At 43.3% G+C, this 15,862-nt stretch overlaps 1 protein-coding gene across 1 annotated transcript in view; it reads right to left on the bottom strand.

Annotated features, from left to right (window-relative positions):
• The window catches only part of USH2A (usherin), a 930,843-nt gene that overhangs the window by 82,321 nt on the left and 832,660 nt on the right, over positions 1 to 15,862 (bottom strand). The window contains exon 61 of the mRNA XM_077281431.1: positions 247 to 601. Within this exon, the coding sequence (XP_077137546.1) occupies positions 247 to 601 (355 nt within the window). The remainder of the gene's footprint in view (positions 1 to 246; positions 602 to 15,862) is intronic.

The raw sequence follows: 15,862 nt of genomic DNA, 5'->3' as shown, positions 1-15,862 counted from the left end.
CGTAAGTAGGTTTCTGCATGTGGCTCATAATCCAGACTGAGTAAATCGGGAGATTTTGAAAATGTTGTTTCCATTTTCTCATAATTGTTCAGATCAGTAACATGTCCTCATCCTGTGATTTTCATAATTCCATGACTTTTTCTTCTTGGTGTTGCAATGTCAATGTTGAGCGTAATTTTACAGATTGAGATGATCTGTCGGTAGAAAACCAATGGCTGTATACAATGGCAGACATTGATGACTTACCGGCATGGTTAATGTTGACCCGGTGAATGTGGCGGATGTTGGCTCGCTCATGCTCTCCTGATACATGATGAGATATTTCCTTATAATTCCATGGGGTCTTGCAGGAGCTGTCCAGGTAAGATGCACAGAATATGCACTTGTTACTTCGGCGGTTGGTGGGTCTAAATGTTCAGGAGCAGCTTCAAGCGTGCGGACCACCGACCAGGAGCTCTGCAGCAGGCCCGCGCTGTTATGTGCAGTGATGGAGTATTTATAAAGTGTGTATGGCTGTAACTCTTCTGAAGTATCAGTGTGTTCTAAAATCCCACCGGGCACCTGCACCGTCATTATGTTTTCATGGCTGCCATCAAGACACCTGCGATGGAGAGAAACCGATGTAAATAATTTTCAGAATCAAAGGAAAGTAGTAACCAGCTCCAGGATGACCACTGTAACTACATCTACATTCATAAAGCAACAGAGAGATAGAGATGGTGGACAAACACCCAACTTTGGTGAAACATGCATTTGTACAGTGAGACTATATCATTACACCAGCACCACCAAATGTCACTGCCTCCACGATACCCACTGATGGTGCTATCATATTTCTATGCTGCAGGGCAGCATAATGACGAAGTCTTCTTTGAATGGGCTGAAATTGGTCGATGTAAACAAAACATACAATATGATAAAAAATATGATAATACAGAAATTTGCCAACTATCACTTTTAAAGGGAAATGGTCACTAAGGTTGGGGGTCACCAAACCACATGTAGCTCGGGGTTTAAGAGCTCCAACTCTTCCCATGTCTAAAACTGTCCATTTCTTCATTAGGTAGTCAAAGAATTCATAAATTACCAGAATGATGCAGTCGTGGGTGGGAGGGTTATACATTGATAAAATGATGGGCACGGGTGGGAACATGGGAATTGCGCAGATGTAGTTGAGGTTAGTACATTGATGAGATTTTGCATTTTGCAGAGGAAGCATCAAATAATACAACTCACCGTTCTCGGGTGTATATGCACATGTGCCCATTGAGGATAGACTCAACTCCCAGGTAATGTAGTAGCCCTTTCACTACCTACCATTGATGGAACAAGTGCAATATCAGGAGGTATAATGTGCCATGTGCATGTGCCCTGTTGTGAACTATACTTCTTGGCTCCCTCTTGTGGTCTCTAGTGGTATGGCACTGGGATTGTCTTTCTCCAGCTTGGTACCCACCTGGTTCGTTAGGCCAGTGGTGTTGCTATTTAAACTTCCTGGATTCTTAGTCTGGTGCCTGGCATCGTTGTAATCAGTTCATTTCTGTTTGCTCCTGTCTGCTGGTCCTGGTTCTTTGCAAGATAAGCTAAGTCCTGCTTCCTTATTTTTGTTTACTTTGCATTGTTCTAATTTTTGTCCAGCTTGTACAAAATGTGATTCCTGATATTGCTGGATGCTCTAGGGGGCTGATATTCTCCCCCCACACCGTTATTCGGTTCGGGGGTTCTTGAATATTCAGCATGGATATTTTGATAGGGTTTTTTGCTGACCGTATAAGTCATCTTCCTATATTCTGCTATTAGTCAGTGGGCCTCTCTTTGCTAAAACCTAGTTCATTCTTACGTTTGTCTTTTCTTCTTACCTCACCGTTATTTTTTGTTGGGGGCTTGTATTTATCTTTGGGGTCTTTTCTCTGGAGGCAAGAAAGGTCTTATTTTCCCTTATAGGGTTAGTTAGTTCTCCGGCTGGCGCGAGACATCTAGAATCAACGTAGGTACGTTCCCCGGCTACTGCTAGTTGTTGTGCTAGGATCAGGTATACGGTCAGCCTAGTTACCACTTCCCTATGAGCTGGTTTTTGTGTTTGCAGACTTTGCTGAAACCTCTGAGATCCTCTGCCATTTGGGTCATAACAGTGCCCACTGCTAATATACATCACCCAAAAGATGAGCCAAAGTTTTTTTAATACCTTATGCACAGTGGTGCAAATAAGAGCCCACTGGTCCCTGGTGTATAATTTGCACCTGAGCCCCCACCTGCATGTTGGTCAGATGTATGGGCCCTTGTTGTGCTTTAAACTCTACAAAGACATATTTGTTTGCCCCCCCCACACCCAATATAATGGCAACTTTCTGTAATGAAGGGACCCATCCAAGGTCCCTTCCTGGTATAACGTCCCCCATGCTTTGTCCCTTTTTGGTATAATGTCCTCCATTCTTGCCCCTACCAGTAATAATGTCCCTCATCATGGTCCACTTTCTGGTATAATGTCCCCCGTCCTGAGCCCTTTCCAATAAAAATGTACTGTACCCCATCTTGGGTACCTTATTGTGTTTTAGATTTTACAAATACATGTGTCCATTTTTGGTATAATGTCCTCCCTTCTTGCCCTTTCCAGTAATAATGTCCCCACCTGGGTCCCTTACAGGTATAATGTCTCCCATCCCGAGCCACTTCCTGGTAAAATGTCCCCTGATCCTGGCCTCATCCTATAACAATGTCCCCTATCCTTACACCTTCCTATAATACTGTCACCTATCCTGGCCCTTTCCAGTAATAATGTCCCCCATCCTGGCTCCTTTCCTGGCATAATGTGCCCCATCCTGAACCACTTCCTGGTAAAATGTGCCTCCATCCTGAAGTTATCCTATAACAATGTCCCCCTATCCTTACCCCATCCTATAATAATGTTACCTGTCCTGGCCCTTTCCAGTAATAATGTCCCCCATCCTGGCCAATTTCCTGGCATAATGTCCCCATCCTGAGCCCTTTCCAGTAATAATGTTCCCCGATCCACTGTAACGCATAAAAAATAAACGATTCTTCTTACCTTCCTCCTCTCCCACAATGCATGGCGTCCGCTTCTATATTCGGCCCAGGAGTTAGCCGCTGACTTCAGCTTTCCTGGTATGGTGCATGATGTCACTGGCATGCGCCTCCCATGATCGGCACGCCGACATCAGCTTGCCCATACACACCTCTGATTGGCCAGCGGTGTGTATTGCAGTGCAGAGAGAGCCAGGTAATATATAAAACCTTTCAATACCTAATATAGAGGGAAGCTATCATCAGAAATTAATCTTTTGTTTAAATCCGGCTTTTGTGTTATATGCATTTCCAAAAACATTTTGGCAAAGTTTTTCTTATCATATCAAATTTTATTGAAAAATTTGCACACGCTCATTAGATGATTCAACACAAAAGATAGTGTCGGAATCTGTTCATTGTGGCTAATGTTCAAGTTAATTTCCTGAAACTTCAGGAAGTTAGAGCCTAAAAAAGCCCCAGTGGCCGTTGTGAAAAATGCAAGCTTTCTATTCTTTATCTTTTTTCTAAAGTTTGTGATATTGGAACAAAAAATAATAATTTCATAGAAAAATATGATTTTTTAATTATACTAACCGCTCTTTAAAAATGGCTAGTTTTAACATGGGTATGCTTGAAGCGCTAAATCCTATGTGTGTAATGGTTTGCTGGTGGTTTAGTGGCCCCAACCCTAGTGACAGGTTCCCTTTATTCCTTTCATTGCAGACATGTGAACAAAGCAAACATTTCCTCGTACCAGGTTATTTTATCTGTACTGGCGATAATACACCACGACGGTCCTTTACTGCTGGGTACGGCGGGACGGTTTAATAATCAGAGCCGCAGACAAGGCTGGGAAAGATTTCATTTAACGTAACAGCATAATATAATGGAGGAGACAAATGCGAGGGAGTATGAATGTGATGAAACATTTTTTCCATCCTGCTTGACACAAAGCACTTTTTTGTCCTGATTTAAATAGGTCAAGTCTTGTGGCAAATGCACGAGATCTGGGAGAGATTTCCGGGACCGCCACCGCTCCTCCAAGCTACTGTAGTTTGATTAGGAATAAAATGATGTGAACAGAGGAGAAGGGAATTACATTGAATGCGGGTATCACACACCGACTGTAGGCATTATCCTTTACTGGGAATTATATTAAAGGGATTCTGTCACCTGGTTTTTGCTACTTAATCTGAGAGCAGTATAATGTAGAGACTGGGACCCTGATTCCAGCAATGTGTCACTTACTGGGCTGCTTGCTGTAGTTTTTCTAATATCCCTCTTTTACCAGCATGAGATTATCACTAGAGGACTAACAAACCTGCTACAAAGTAGTATAACCACGCCCCCACCACTGATTGGTACAGCATACATAGAAAACAGCCAATCAGTGGTGAGGGCGGGGTTATACTGAGCTCAGCATTTAGAAAACTGGTAGATCTGGAGCAGATAAAACTGTGATTTTTATCAAAACTTCAGCAAGCAGTCCAGTAAGTGATACATCACTGGAATCAGGGTCTCTGCTCCTATATTATGCTGCTCTCAGATGAGGTAGCAAAATCATGGTGACAGATTCCCTTTAAATTGCTACATGTGGATTACATGGATAAATCCTGATATAATCCACTAATATTTCACATGTAATGCAAGTGCCTCATTCACATGTTCCGGAAACGAGTAGCACAGAGTAACGAACAAGCAAGTTTATAATTGCAAGAAAAAGCTACACTGACTTACAGTGCATTAATCTATAATCCTCCTCGAATTTCTGCCACCGATTCTCTAAAACATCCACAGAAGGTAAATGCACAGAAATCTATACAGCACAAAGGAGAGAAATGGCGTCTAGATACATTAGCTATGAATTACTCATAACTTTGCATTGAGGCATGTGTTTTCTTAGGCAGTGCAAAAGCTCTGGTCTTTGATAAGTTTCTGTTCATTCTGTTTGTTGGACGTTACCACAGCTGCAGGCTTATGCTTTGGCAGGGACTAAAAGCAGACAACTCTGTGTTAATTGTTACTGCTTGCTTAGATTCCTGCAATGTTGTTTTTGAAACAAACCTCTTTCTGACAACCCCCATGGTTTTTGGCAACTTTGATGCTTTAGTAAAGAGGTTGTCACACTTTTTTCGAACGGGATCTACTTTTCGTGGAGCCTAAGTGAAATCACCGACCAGGAGACTCGGAGCAGACATGTGGCTTGTAGAAGACACTGCAGTTATCAAGTTCCATTGGCATCCCACCCTAACATCTAGTGGTTGGTCACAATGTACTATTTTGCCACCCCTGCTTTAGAAATTATAACAAGGGACGCAATATTTCATGACACCAATATCTAGCTGGAGAGCCTTCATTTTGGGGGAAAAAAGGTCAACTTCTTTTCTTTTTCCTTCTCTTCTTTTGAGTGCTATAACTTTTTTTTTTATACGAGTGTTTTTTTTTGCGGTATGACCCTGCTGGTTCCTGTACAGAAAAAAAAGAGATCCTGACCCGGCAGTCCCTAGTGGTTCCTGCATGAGCTGAGATCCCTAACCACAGACTAGAAGATGGCAAGTCGGACCTATGCTTTTTTGCGGTATGACCCTGCCGGTTCCTGTAAAAAAGAGAAGAGATCCTGACCCCGCAGTCCCTAGTAGTTCTTGCATGAACGGAGATCCCTAACCACAGAATAGAGGATGGTAACTCGGACCTATGCTGAATCAAAGGCCATCGAGAGCTTCATGTCCCTCCTAAAAAAACAGAGGGCAGAGCAGAGAGCAAATTACCAACAGAAGGGAAAGTGTGCTGAAATAGAAAGAGATCCCAGAGTGAGTAGAACAAACTCCGAAACACAAATTAAAGGATTAAGTACCTACTGTTAGAGAATATGCCACCTACTTCCTAAAAAGAAACAGAAGATAGGTGCAGGGTAAAAAACATAAACAGCAGAGAGATAAACCCTAGCTGGTCTTTCACTGATTGGCTTAAACTACAGCAGTATGGCTGGATATCCGAATGAGAATATCACCAGCAGGAAATACCAGCAGGGGGAAAGTATATAAAGCAGCACCCTAAAGGTGATAGGGCAGGCAAATTAGTAAATCAAAACACCTGTTATCCTAAAAAGACTGCAGCAAGGATAACCGAAACTAATCACCTGGAGAAAAGTTGTATCTGCTGTGGCTCGGCAGACAGAGAAGCCGACCACAAAGCACAGTCACAAGGCTTTGAACCCAGAAGCATGACATTTTCCATCAGGAGACATTGGAATTCTTAGAGGGATATTCTGACAACTGAAAGTTACCTTCTCTCTATGGGTAAGGGGAAATCGTAGTGATCACTGGTTTTCCAACCTTTCAGACCCCCTGCAATCCCTAGAAAGTGGCTCTTCATAGCCCTGTCTGGTAGAAATGAAGCAGATGTGTGCATATTCTGCCTCCGTACCAGTCATTGTCTAAGGGACTGTTGAAAATAACAGATAGTTGCAGTTGGGTTTCTCTGGTAGTCCTACACAATGAATGGGGTCTATTCAGATCAGAGTCCTGTTCTTAGGATCGCTGAGGGTCAAACCACCAGTGATCAGTAAGTAATTCCCTATCCAAAGGGTGAGGGATAACTTTCAAATGCTGGAATACCCCCTTAGAGTAAGGATGATCACATCCGTAGGTTTTTTTCTTCCTGCAGTCCTGATAACACAGAGATAGCCTAGCAAGCTACGACAAATGAAGTCCTTTCACATTAGCAGCAAGAATATCATATGAGTGCGTCAAAATGGAATAACTATCTCAGTAGCTGAGCTGCCGGGATTGATCTAACTCCGTTCATTTTTTTTATATTTAAGAAAAGTTCAAATACTTGAACTTTCCCTTCCCAGGAAATAAAAGATAAAAAATGTCGTCTTCCGTCATAAATCTCCAACTCTGCTCACCGCGTTAAACACACTTCGAAATGTCTCTTTCTACCTTCGCACAGAACAATGGCTCATTTCTGTATGACAATGGCACAATTGACTTATACGCTGAATAGAAGAGGAGATACATTTACAGATAGGAATCTGGGAAAGTAAACGGAGAGAAAAAATAACAATTTGTGAAAACCAATGACTTTATCGTGTTTTCTGTGCACGGCCGCTTATACGGAAAAAAAGCCCAATGAACTGCAACTGCCTCGCTCCATCTATGAAGCCAATACTGAAAATGTGAAAATGTACTTTTACTTCTGAGAATAAAAGTATCAGAAATATAAAACGAAATAGGACCCTGTAGTATTCAGAGTCAATGTATGCCCTGACCTAGGGTGGCGTGAGAAGTGAGGCGGCGTATTTTCTTCATTTTCTAGCCTTTCAGGGCAAAGTTTTAGATAACTTTTTTTTTTTGCTATTCTAAATTCAGATCTGCTAAAAGTACCCAATTTCTTCTCTTTTCCCAAAAATATTTTTATTTTAAAAATGTTTAGCAAAAACATTTGCACTGCCCTGGTCAGTCATCCAGTTCGGTCCTCCATGGTAACTGAACTATTGAAATCTTCACTTCTGTGGCCGATAATCTTGGCGCCTCTTGTGCTTTCTGGGTGCCCGAGTTGCTGGTCCAATATGCTAGCTGCAGGAGTCAAGACTGCCATAGTCCAGCTGCCGCGGAGGACTAGACAATGAACCAGGGCAGTGGGAATCTTTTTGCTCAACTCCACTATTAAGAAACCATATTTTACATACAGTTTGCATGCTTTATGGGGTACAGCTCTGGATACTAAGTGTACAACTTCTGAGCCTCAGTGATCTGTAACAAGGACCCATTATGTGTCTCGTATACTATTGATCTCATATGGAGCATAGAACATTTGGTCCAGTGTATGACCACAATAAATGCCCCTCAGGGGCGGACATATCATTGATGCAAATAATGAGGCCACACAGGAGCCTAAGAGATAAGGGGTCAATTTCCTTCTCCAAGGCAGGTGGCGCATTATGAAGAGCTTTTAGACTGCAAAGGGCCAATATATTTCTCTTGCACAGATGCCCTTTTAGGTCAGTGTTCATCAGTGATGCACCTTCCATAGTTATTCCCAACAAGAAAGTTAAGTGTCTCCCCAGCTCTTGATAATTCTTGAATAGAAAATCATCATCCCCTCTACCAACATGGGTGTAACGACAATGCGTGCTGAGGGCCAATCAAAAGCCAGCAGCTGACGACGGCGTGCACATGACTGACGCATAGCTTTCACGCTGAATTCAGCTGCCGGCTTCAGAAGAGGACGCCGTGCGGCGGAGGTGCGGATAGGAGGTAATAGAATTGTTTATTTTTTTCTATGCATTAACAGCGACAGAAGGGGGAACATTTACTAGATTTAAAGATGGGGCTCAGAATAAGGGACATATATACTAGGAAGGGGATATATACCAGGATAGGGTCCAGGATAAGGGGCATATATACCAGGATAAGGCCCAGGATAAGGGGCATATATACCAGGATAAGGCCCAGGATAAGGGGCATATATACCAGGATAAGGCCCAGGATAAGGGACATATATACTAGGATGGGGATATACACCAGGATAGGGCCCAGGATTAGGGGCATATATACCAGGATAAGGCCCAGGATAAGGGGCATATATACCAGGATCAGAGGCATATATACCAGGATCAGAATGTACACTGATGAGTGAAAGGGTAACAGTGTTTAGAACTTTTGACTTTCAGGCTCCAAACAGGTACAGGAATTGGCCTTAATACAGACAAAGACTGAAACAGGTAAAAGTTCAGGGCTCAGGCCTGGATATTCAGCCCCCAGGATGGCAGAAACAGGAAAGATCAGATACAGGTACAGATTCAGGCCAGGACCTGGCAACTTAGTAGTTGCAGACACACTGAAAGAGAATGTTGCTCAGGCACCTCCCAACAGGTGGAGGTGCCTTAAGTACCAAGTGCCTCTTAGCAACAGGCTGGGGACACATTAGGAATCTGCGCTCTGTCTCTTTAAGAATCAGGAGGTGCACAGGCTGGCGCCTTAAGCATGCACAGCAAGCAGAGGACCAGGAGCTCACTGAACGCAGCATGTAGAAGACAAGGAGCTCACTGCACGGACTGAGGTGGTAAGTACATTGGTGTCCCTGCATGATGGGGGATGGGACACCATGCAGGGATGTGTATTATGAGTGTTTAGTATACTCCATAATGAACTCACACAACGTGCCCGATTATGTGACTTTGTGTCTTGTTTTGCATGTTCCATTCAACCACCCAATAGAAGTTCTGTGCACCACTTCAATGTTTTGTCAGTGGCCCCATAACATTGCATTAAACATCAATGACACAATCACATTTTGTACAAAAACTCAAATTACATGTTATAATTCAGAAGTGGTGGGGGTCCAACCTCCAGGGCTCTCAAAGATTAGCTTATAGATCTATGCTGTTGCCTCTCCTTTTTTAGCAAAGAGGTAGCCTATACATACAAGCGCTTGTGCCTGGTACTGCAGCTTGTTCTATTCAAAGCGTATCTGCTGAATTTTGAATTTGCACAAATTTTGCCTGGAAATTCAAATCACATTGAATATATTTGCTGCAAATCGAATGTTCTTTATTATGTTCTGCGGTTTTTGCAGATCTCAGAGCACAATAAGTATAGGATGAAAGTTTTAAAAAAAAAAAAAATCTCTGGGGCTTATTGTGCCCAGTAGACATCTGAAGTTGTACGTGATCAGACAGGGCGCTGAGGTGGTGGGACAGGTGAGCATCAAGGTGGGCATTATACAGCTCTGGCAAAAATTAAGAGACCACCATATCAAAACTCTGTCATGGGCAGCCCAATCTCCAGACCTGAACTTTATTGAAAACCTCTGGAATGTAATCAGGAGGATGACGGATAGTCACAAGCCATCAAACAAAGAAGAACTGCTTACATTTTTGCACCAGAAGCAGTGTGAAAGACTGGTGGAAAGCATGCCAAGACGCATAAAAGCTGTGATTAAAAATCATGGTTATTCCACAAAATATTGATTTCTGAACTTTTCCTGAATCCTGAGGTAAAACATTAGTATTGTTGTTTCTAAATGATTATGAACTTGTTTTCTTTGCATTATTTGAGGTCTGAAAACACTGCTTTTTTTATTTTTTTTTATTTTGACCATTTCTCCTTTTAAGAAAAAAAATACAAAATTTATTGCTTGGAAATTCGGAGACATGTTGTCAGTAGTTTATAGACTAAAAGAACAATATACATTTTACTCAAAAATATACCTATAAAGAGAAAAATAAGACAAACTAAACATTTTGCAGTGGTCTCTTAATTTTTGCCAGAGCTGTATATTCCAACTCCTTTCATGGTCCTTTACAAATCTGAAAAACCGCGATCAGCCACAATTTTGCTCAAATTACCAGAAGCACATCTCAAACAATTTGTATTCAGGAGAATCTGAAGTTTTTGTACAATTTAAAGTGAAGTTAATTTGCCTCATCTATAGGTTTTGGCCCCTATTCTTTAAAGGGTTATTCCCAGCAATCACAAGATAGGTGATTACTTTGTGAGCTGTGGTTTTCCAACCTCTGGGACACCCAAAGATCCAGAAAATGAGACCCTCTTGAAATGGAACGGTGACCACACATGAACGTCACCATTCTCCTCATTCTCTCTAGGATTGCTGGAGAAAGCTGAATACATTACTCAGATTTTTCTGGTAGGCCCATGTGGAGAAACGGGGTCAGTGGGTGCTATCGTCCGCTGGCCCGGCTGTCTTTAGCAAGACTGCATGGACCACGGCTCATACCACTGAACGCCCGCTCTATCTCCCCGTGGGCAATACACTACACAGACAACACAGGGTTAAGGTAAAACAGTGTGGCAATACTTTATTGAACCACAACACACAATAGCAAACAGAACAATCCCACCATGGCTGGAATTGTTTGGTTACATGGGCGCATATAAAAGATCACTGCGTCTCCACGTATTTCCAGTATGACACGATGTCAGAGCTCCCAGGGTCACATGGGCGCATATAAAAGGTCACTGCATCTCCACGTATTTCCAGTATGACATGATGTCAGAGCTCCCAGGGTCGCTACTCCATCTGTGGATGCACGCACAGAGAAGAGGTAACGACAAGCATAGGGAGATGACCAAGAACTGTCCATAGAGTCCATACAAGGTCCAAAGCCAGTTGACACGAGAGCCACCACCTGGCTTATCTGACCATCTCCATTGAACCAGGCGACCAGCGGGTCCCAAACCTGGCTTTCTCCAAACATATCTATGGTTCAGAGATGGTCACTGGATCAGATCTGTGTCCTTCCAACCGGAGCCGAAAACCCCTAGGTTGTTTCCTATAGAATCATAGATCAGTGTCCCTCCTGATGGTGCCATGATGAATTGGCTGCAGTCCTTTCTCTTGTCTGTTGGGTGGTTTGCAGAATGTCTGGCTGGTAGCTCTATGTTACTTCCGTTTCCCAGGATGTGATCTCTGAGTCTTTTTATACCCAAGGCATGTAAGCTATTTTTAGAATTACCCAGGGTCTTTCAGTCCAACATCAAGTTAAGGTAAACAATGGTGATGGAATTAAGTAGCACTATTAGCATATAAGCACACATCAATAAACAAAGCTTAACACACTCAATGTACAGTCACTATTACAGACTTACACAGTATGTTAGATAGTATATCAGTGGGCAAGTCTGTCTTCTTGACCCACCAGACATAAACACTTAAATTCACAAGCCAATATACAGATAAAAAGCCAGTTCTTTTGGTTTTTGCAAAAACATGGTTGTCTGGGAAATTAAGATACAATCTGGTTTCTTCACATTCCTCCCCCATCTTAATTAACCAGACATGATAGGCTTCCGATCATCCAGTTTCCTTAGAGCATATTCCATATGCTCCTTACGAAAATAAACTCCATACGTAATTGAAGAGTAACAACTGGTGTAACGGGGTCTACCGTGCTGGAGTACCTCTTTCAGCACCACCCCGTGTCTCAGGAGGCCCACTCTGCCCTGGCTGGAGTCTGAATGAAGGACGCTGGCTGTAACTCCTTGGTTACATGGACGCATATAAAAGATCACTGCTTCTCCACGTATTTCCAGTGCGACAACACTCCACTCACAGGACACAGAATGTACACCACACAGGTACAGAGGGCAGGCCCATTGAAAAGCGCCAGGCCAGACACACACTACAATAGCCACAGGAGGCCAGGCCTGCCGATATCCACCGTAGGAATCACAAAGGTGGGGGAGGTCAGAAGGGTGACATCTTGTCCCCTCTGCCCAGGGGCCGATTGGTGGGGTTGGATATAGTGGCATCCGAAACCTGCTGTGCATGCCTCATCAATGGTCTGCTGGGTCTGTCTGTATACCTCCCTTGTTGTGGAGCCCTGGACGGTGTGTGAGAACACCAGTCCCCTGCAGCTCCCCCGCTTCCGCCGGGCTGAGTAGTGTCCCACTGCTGCCACCAATTGTGGAGAAACAGGGTCAGTGGGTGCTCTCGTCCGCTGGCCCGGCTGTCTTTAGCAAGACTGCATGGACCACGGCTCATACCACTGAACGCCCGCTCTATCTCCCCGTGGGCAATACACTACACAGACAACACAGGTTAAGGTAAAACAGTGTGGCAATACTTTATTGAACCACAACACACAATAGCAAACAGAACAATCACACCATGGCTGGAATTGTTTGGTTACATGGGCGCATATAAAAGATCACTGCATCTCCACGTATTTCCAGTATGACATGATGTCAGAGCTCCCAGGGTCACATGGGCGCATATAAAAGATCACTGCGTCTCCACGTATTTCCAGTATGACATGATGTCAGAGATCCCAGGGTCACATGGGCGCATATAAAAGATCGCTGTGTCTCCATGTATTACCAGTTGACATGATGTCAGAGCTCCCATGGTCGCTACTCCATCTGTGGATGCACGCACAGAGAAGAGGTAACGACAAGCATAGGGAGATGACCAAGAACTGTCCATAGAGTCCATACAAGGTCCAAAGCCAGTTGACACGAGAGCCATCACCTGGCTTATCTGACCATCTCCATGGAACCAGGCGACCAGCGGGTCCCAAACCTGGCTTTCTCCAAACATATTTATGGTTCAGAGATGGTCACTGGATCAGATCTGTGTCCTTCCAACCGGAGCCGAAAACCCCTAGGTTGTTTCCTATAGAATCATAGATCAGTGTCCCTCGTGATGGTGCCATGATGCAAATAAAATGATAAAAAAACAGACAATGTGATTTTCTGGATTTTTTTGTCTCAGTTTTTCTCCCATAGTTGAGGTCTACCTATGATGTAAATTACAGACGCCTCTCATCTTTTTAAGTGGTGGAACTTGCACTATTGCTGACTGACTAAATACTTTTTTGCCCCACTGTATATGGTGCCCAGTCTGTGGAGGAGAGTCTCCTCTCCTCCACCCTGGGTACCAACCGCACATAATCTGCTTACTTCCCGCATGGTGGGCATAGCCACATGCGGAAAGTAAGTAGATCAATGCATTCCTAGGTGTGCGGAATTTAATGAACATGTTGCTTTTTTTTCCGCGATGCGATTTTTTCGCTGAAAAAAATGCTACATTTGCACAAGAAATGCGGAATACACTGTAAATAATAGGAGGCATATGTAAGCGTTTTTTTCGCATTTTTATCACGTTCTTATAGCAAAAAAAGTGAAAAAAATGCGAAAAATACTGAACGTGTGCACATGGCCTTACACAGTATGTTAGATAGTATATTAGTGGGCAAGTCTGTCTTCTTGACCCATCAGACATAAACACTTAAATTCACAAGCCAATACACAGATAAAAAGTCAGTTCTTTTGGTTTTTACAAAAACATGGTTGTCTGGAAAATTAAGATACAATCTGGTTTCTTCACAGCCCATAGACAATGAATGGAGCACGTGCACAGTCATCATTCGGTTAAGAGCATTTTTGGAGCCCTGTTAAGGGAATTAATGGGGGGGGGGGGGTGAGCATGTGGTTAGATCCCCACAGATCCCGAAAAAAGTGGAAACCTCCTGGACTCTTGGAGGAGTTGGTTAACTTTTTGGACAATTGGCACTATCCAAAAGAGCATCAAGTCACTTTAGGTGCACATTGGACCTCAGGTAGCTTAGGTGGCAAAAGTAGAAGACGTCCTGAACTCTGTGCCCAACAAAGGCACCGAGGTGAAAGTAATAATATTAATCTTCATTTATATAGCGCCAACATATTCCGCAGCGCTTTACAGTTTAACAGTTAATACACAACAGTCATAAGTAACAACGTTAAAAATAATACAATAATTAAAGCAAAATACGACGACCCTGCTCGCGAGACATCCTGAACTCTGCGCCCAACCAAGGCGCCGGGATTTTGTATCATCTCTGCTCCGCCTGCCCCGGGCACTGAATGAAAGGAACAGGAGAGATCACTGCTCATCATGGGAGGTTTTTTTGTGTGGCCCAGACAGGGCAAAGGGGTACTGTTGTGTGGGGGCACAAATGGGGCTATTATGTGGGGGTTAAACTAATATGTAACTTAAACATAATATTTTATTAGACCAGGAAAAATATTGCAATGAATGCAACATAATCCATATGAAGATGTAATATTCTGGTAACTTATATTTCTTAAGGTAAGATGTGGGTTGTCAGATTACATTTTACATTAGCAATAAGTGTGGAAGACAAGTATGAAATTTTAATTTGATGGAAGAGTCTAAGCCGTCAAATGTCATTCACAATTCATATAGGAGAATTGACATTTTAATGTACTTTTTAACCCAGATTTTATGACATGAGTTATAAATGACAAGACATTAAGATGAAAATCACAGCCAGGTAGAAGATACTCCCTGGATCCTTCAGCCGACGACGATGATTACGGTTACTAGAATGTGATTGTATTGTTTATTTACATTAAATATTATTTTATGTGTATTTCCACCATTGACTTCCCTGTTATTTTACTGCACATCTAACATTCTGTGCGCATTATTTCCCTAGTTCTACGCTATTTCAGTAACTCCCATTCACTTATGTGAAAGTTATGGAAACAGTGCCATGAAAGGTTGAGATGGGAATAACCCTTTAAAGAGAAATTGTCATCAGGTCAAAAATGAACAGCTCTTGCTCTTATTTTGTTTCCCGATGCTCCATAAATATTCCATTTTGTTTTTAATTAGTCAGACGATTTCAGAGATATGAGTGCTAATGTGTGCCGCTGGCTGGGCCTGCCTAGGAAAGGGGCATAGCTAAGGCGCTACCTGGGGTTTACTGGAGCTCCTGATGGTGGAGACAGACTAGGCTGCAGGTAGCTGCCAGGTACCACTGGCAGCACAGGAACAAGGGGACAACGTTCAGGCATGGCTGCACTGGGACCAGGGATTTGGGTTCAGGACCCTGGCCACACCATGACCAGGGGACCTCACAACTGCACTGGTAGAACACCACACTACGTAATGACTAAACTCATTGCCTAAGGGACAGGGAGTGTTTCATACAGGATGACTCCCAGCAATAGGCGGAGAGCCATCCAGCAGGTGACATCATTATACAAAATGCTTCTCAGCAATAGGCTGAGGGCATTTTACTATATGCGCGCTCTGCCCCTTTAAGAGCAGGTGGTGCACACTCACCTACTAAGCTCGCCTCTGGTACAGGTTCAGAATAGGAAGCACAAAATGCTGAGGACCTTGCTGCGGAGCAGGTGAGTAAGCCAGCGTCCCTGTATGGAGGGAGAAGGGGACACCACACAGGGCACCAGTCATAACGCTACATACCTACCCTTACGCCTCCTCTTCTTCAAGCCCGTGAGGACTCTCTACAGAGAATTTGGAGGCCGACACCTCTTCATGGACTCCTATGACTTTTCTTCAG

This window comes from Ranitomeya variabilis, chromosome 2 (assembly GCF_051348905.1).
Source record: "Ranitomeya variabilis isolate aRanVar5 chromosome 2, aRanVar5.hap1, whole genome shotgun sequence".
Lineage (NCBI taxonomy): Eukaryota > Metazoa > Chordata > Amphibia > Anura > Dendrobatidae > Ranitomeya > Ranitomeya variabilis.
This window is presented reverse-complemented; position numbering and strand designations above follow the sequence as displayed.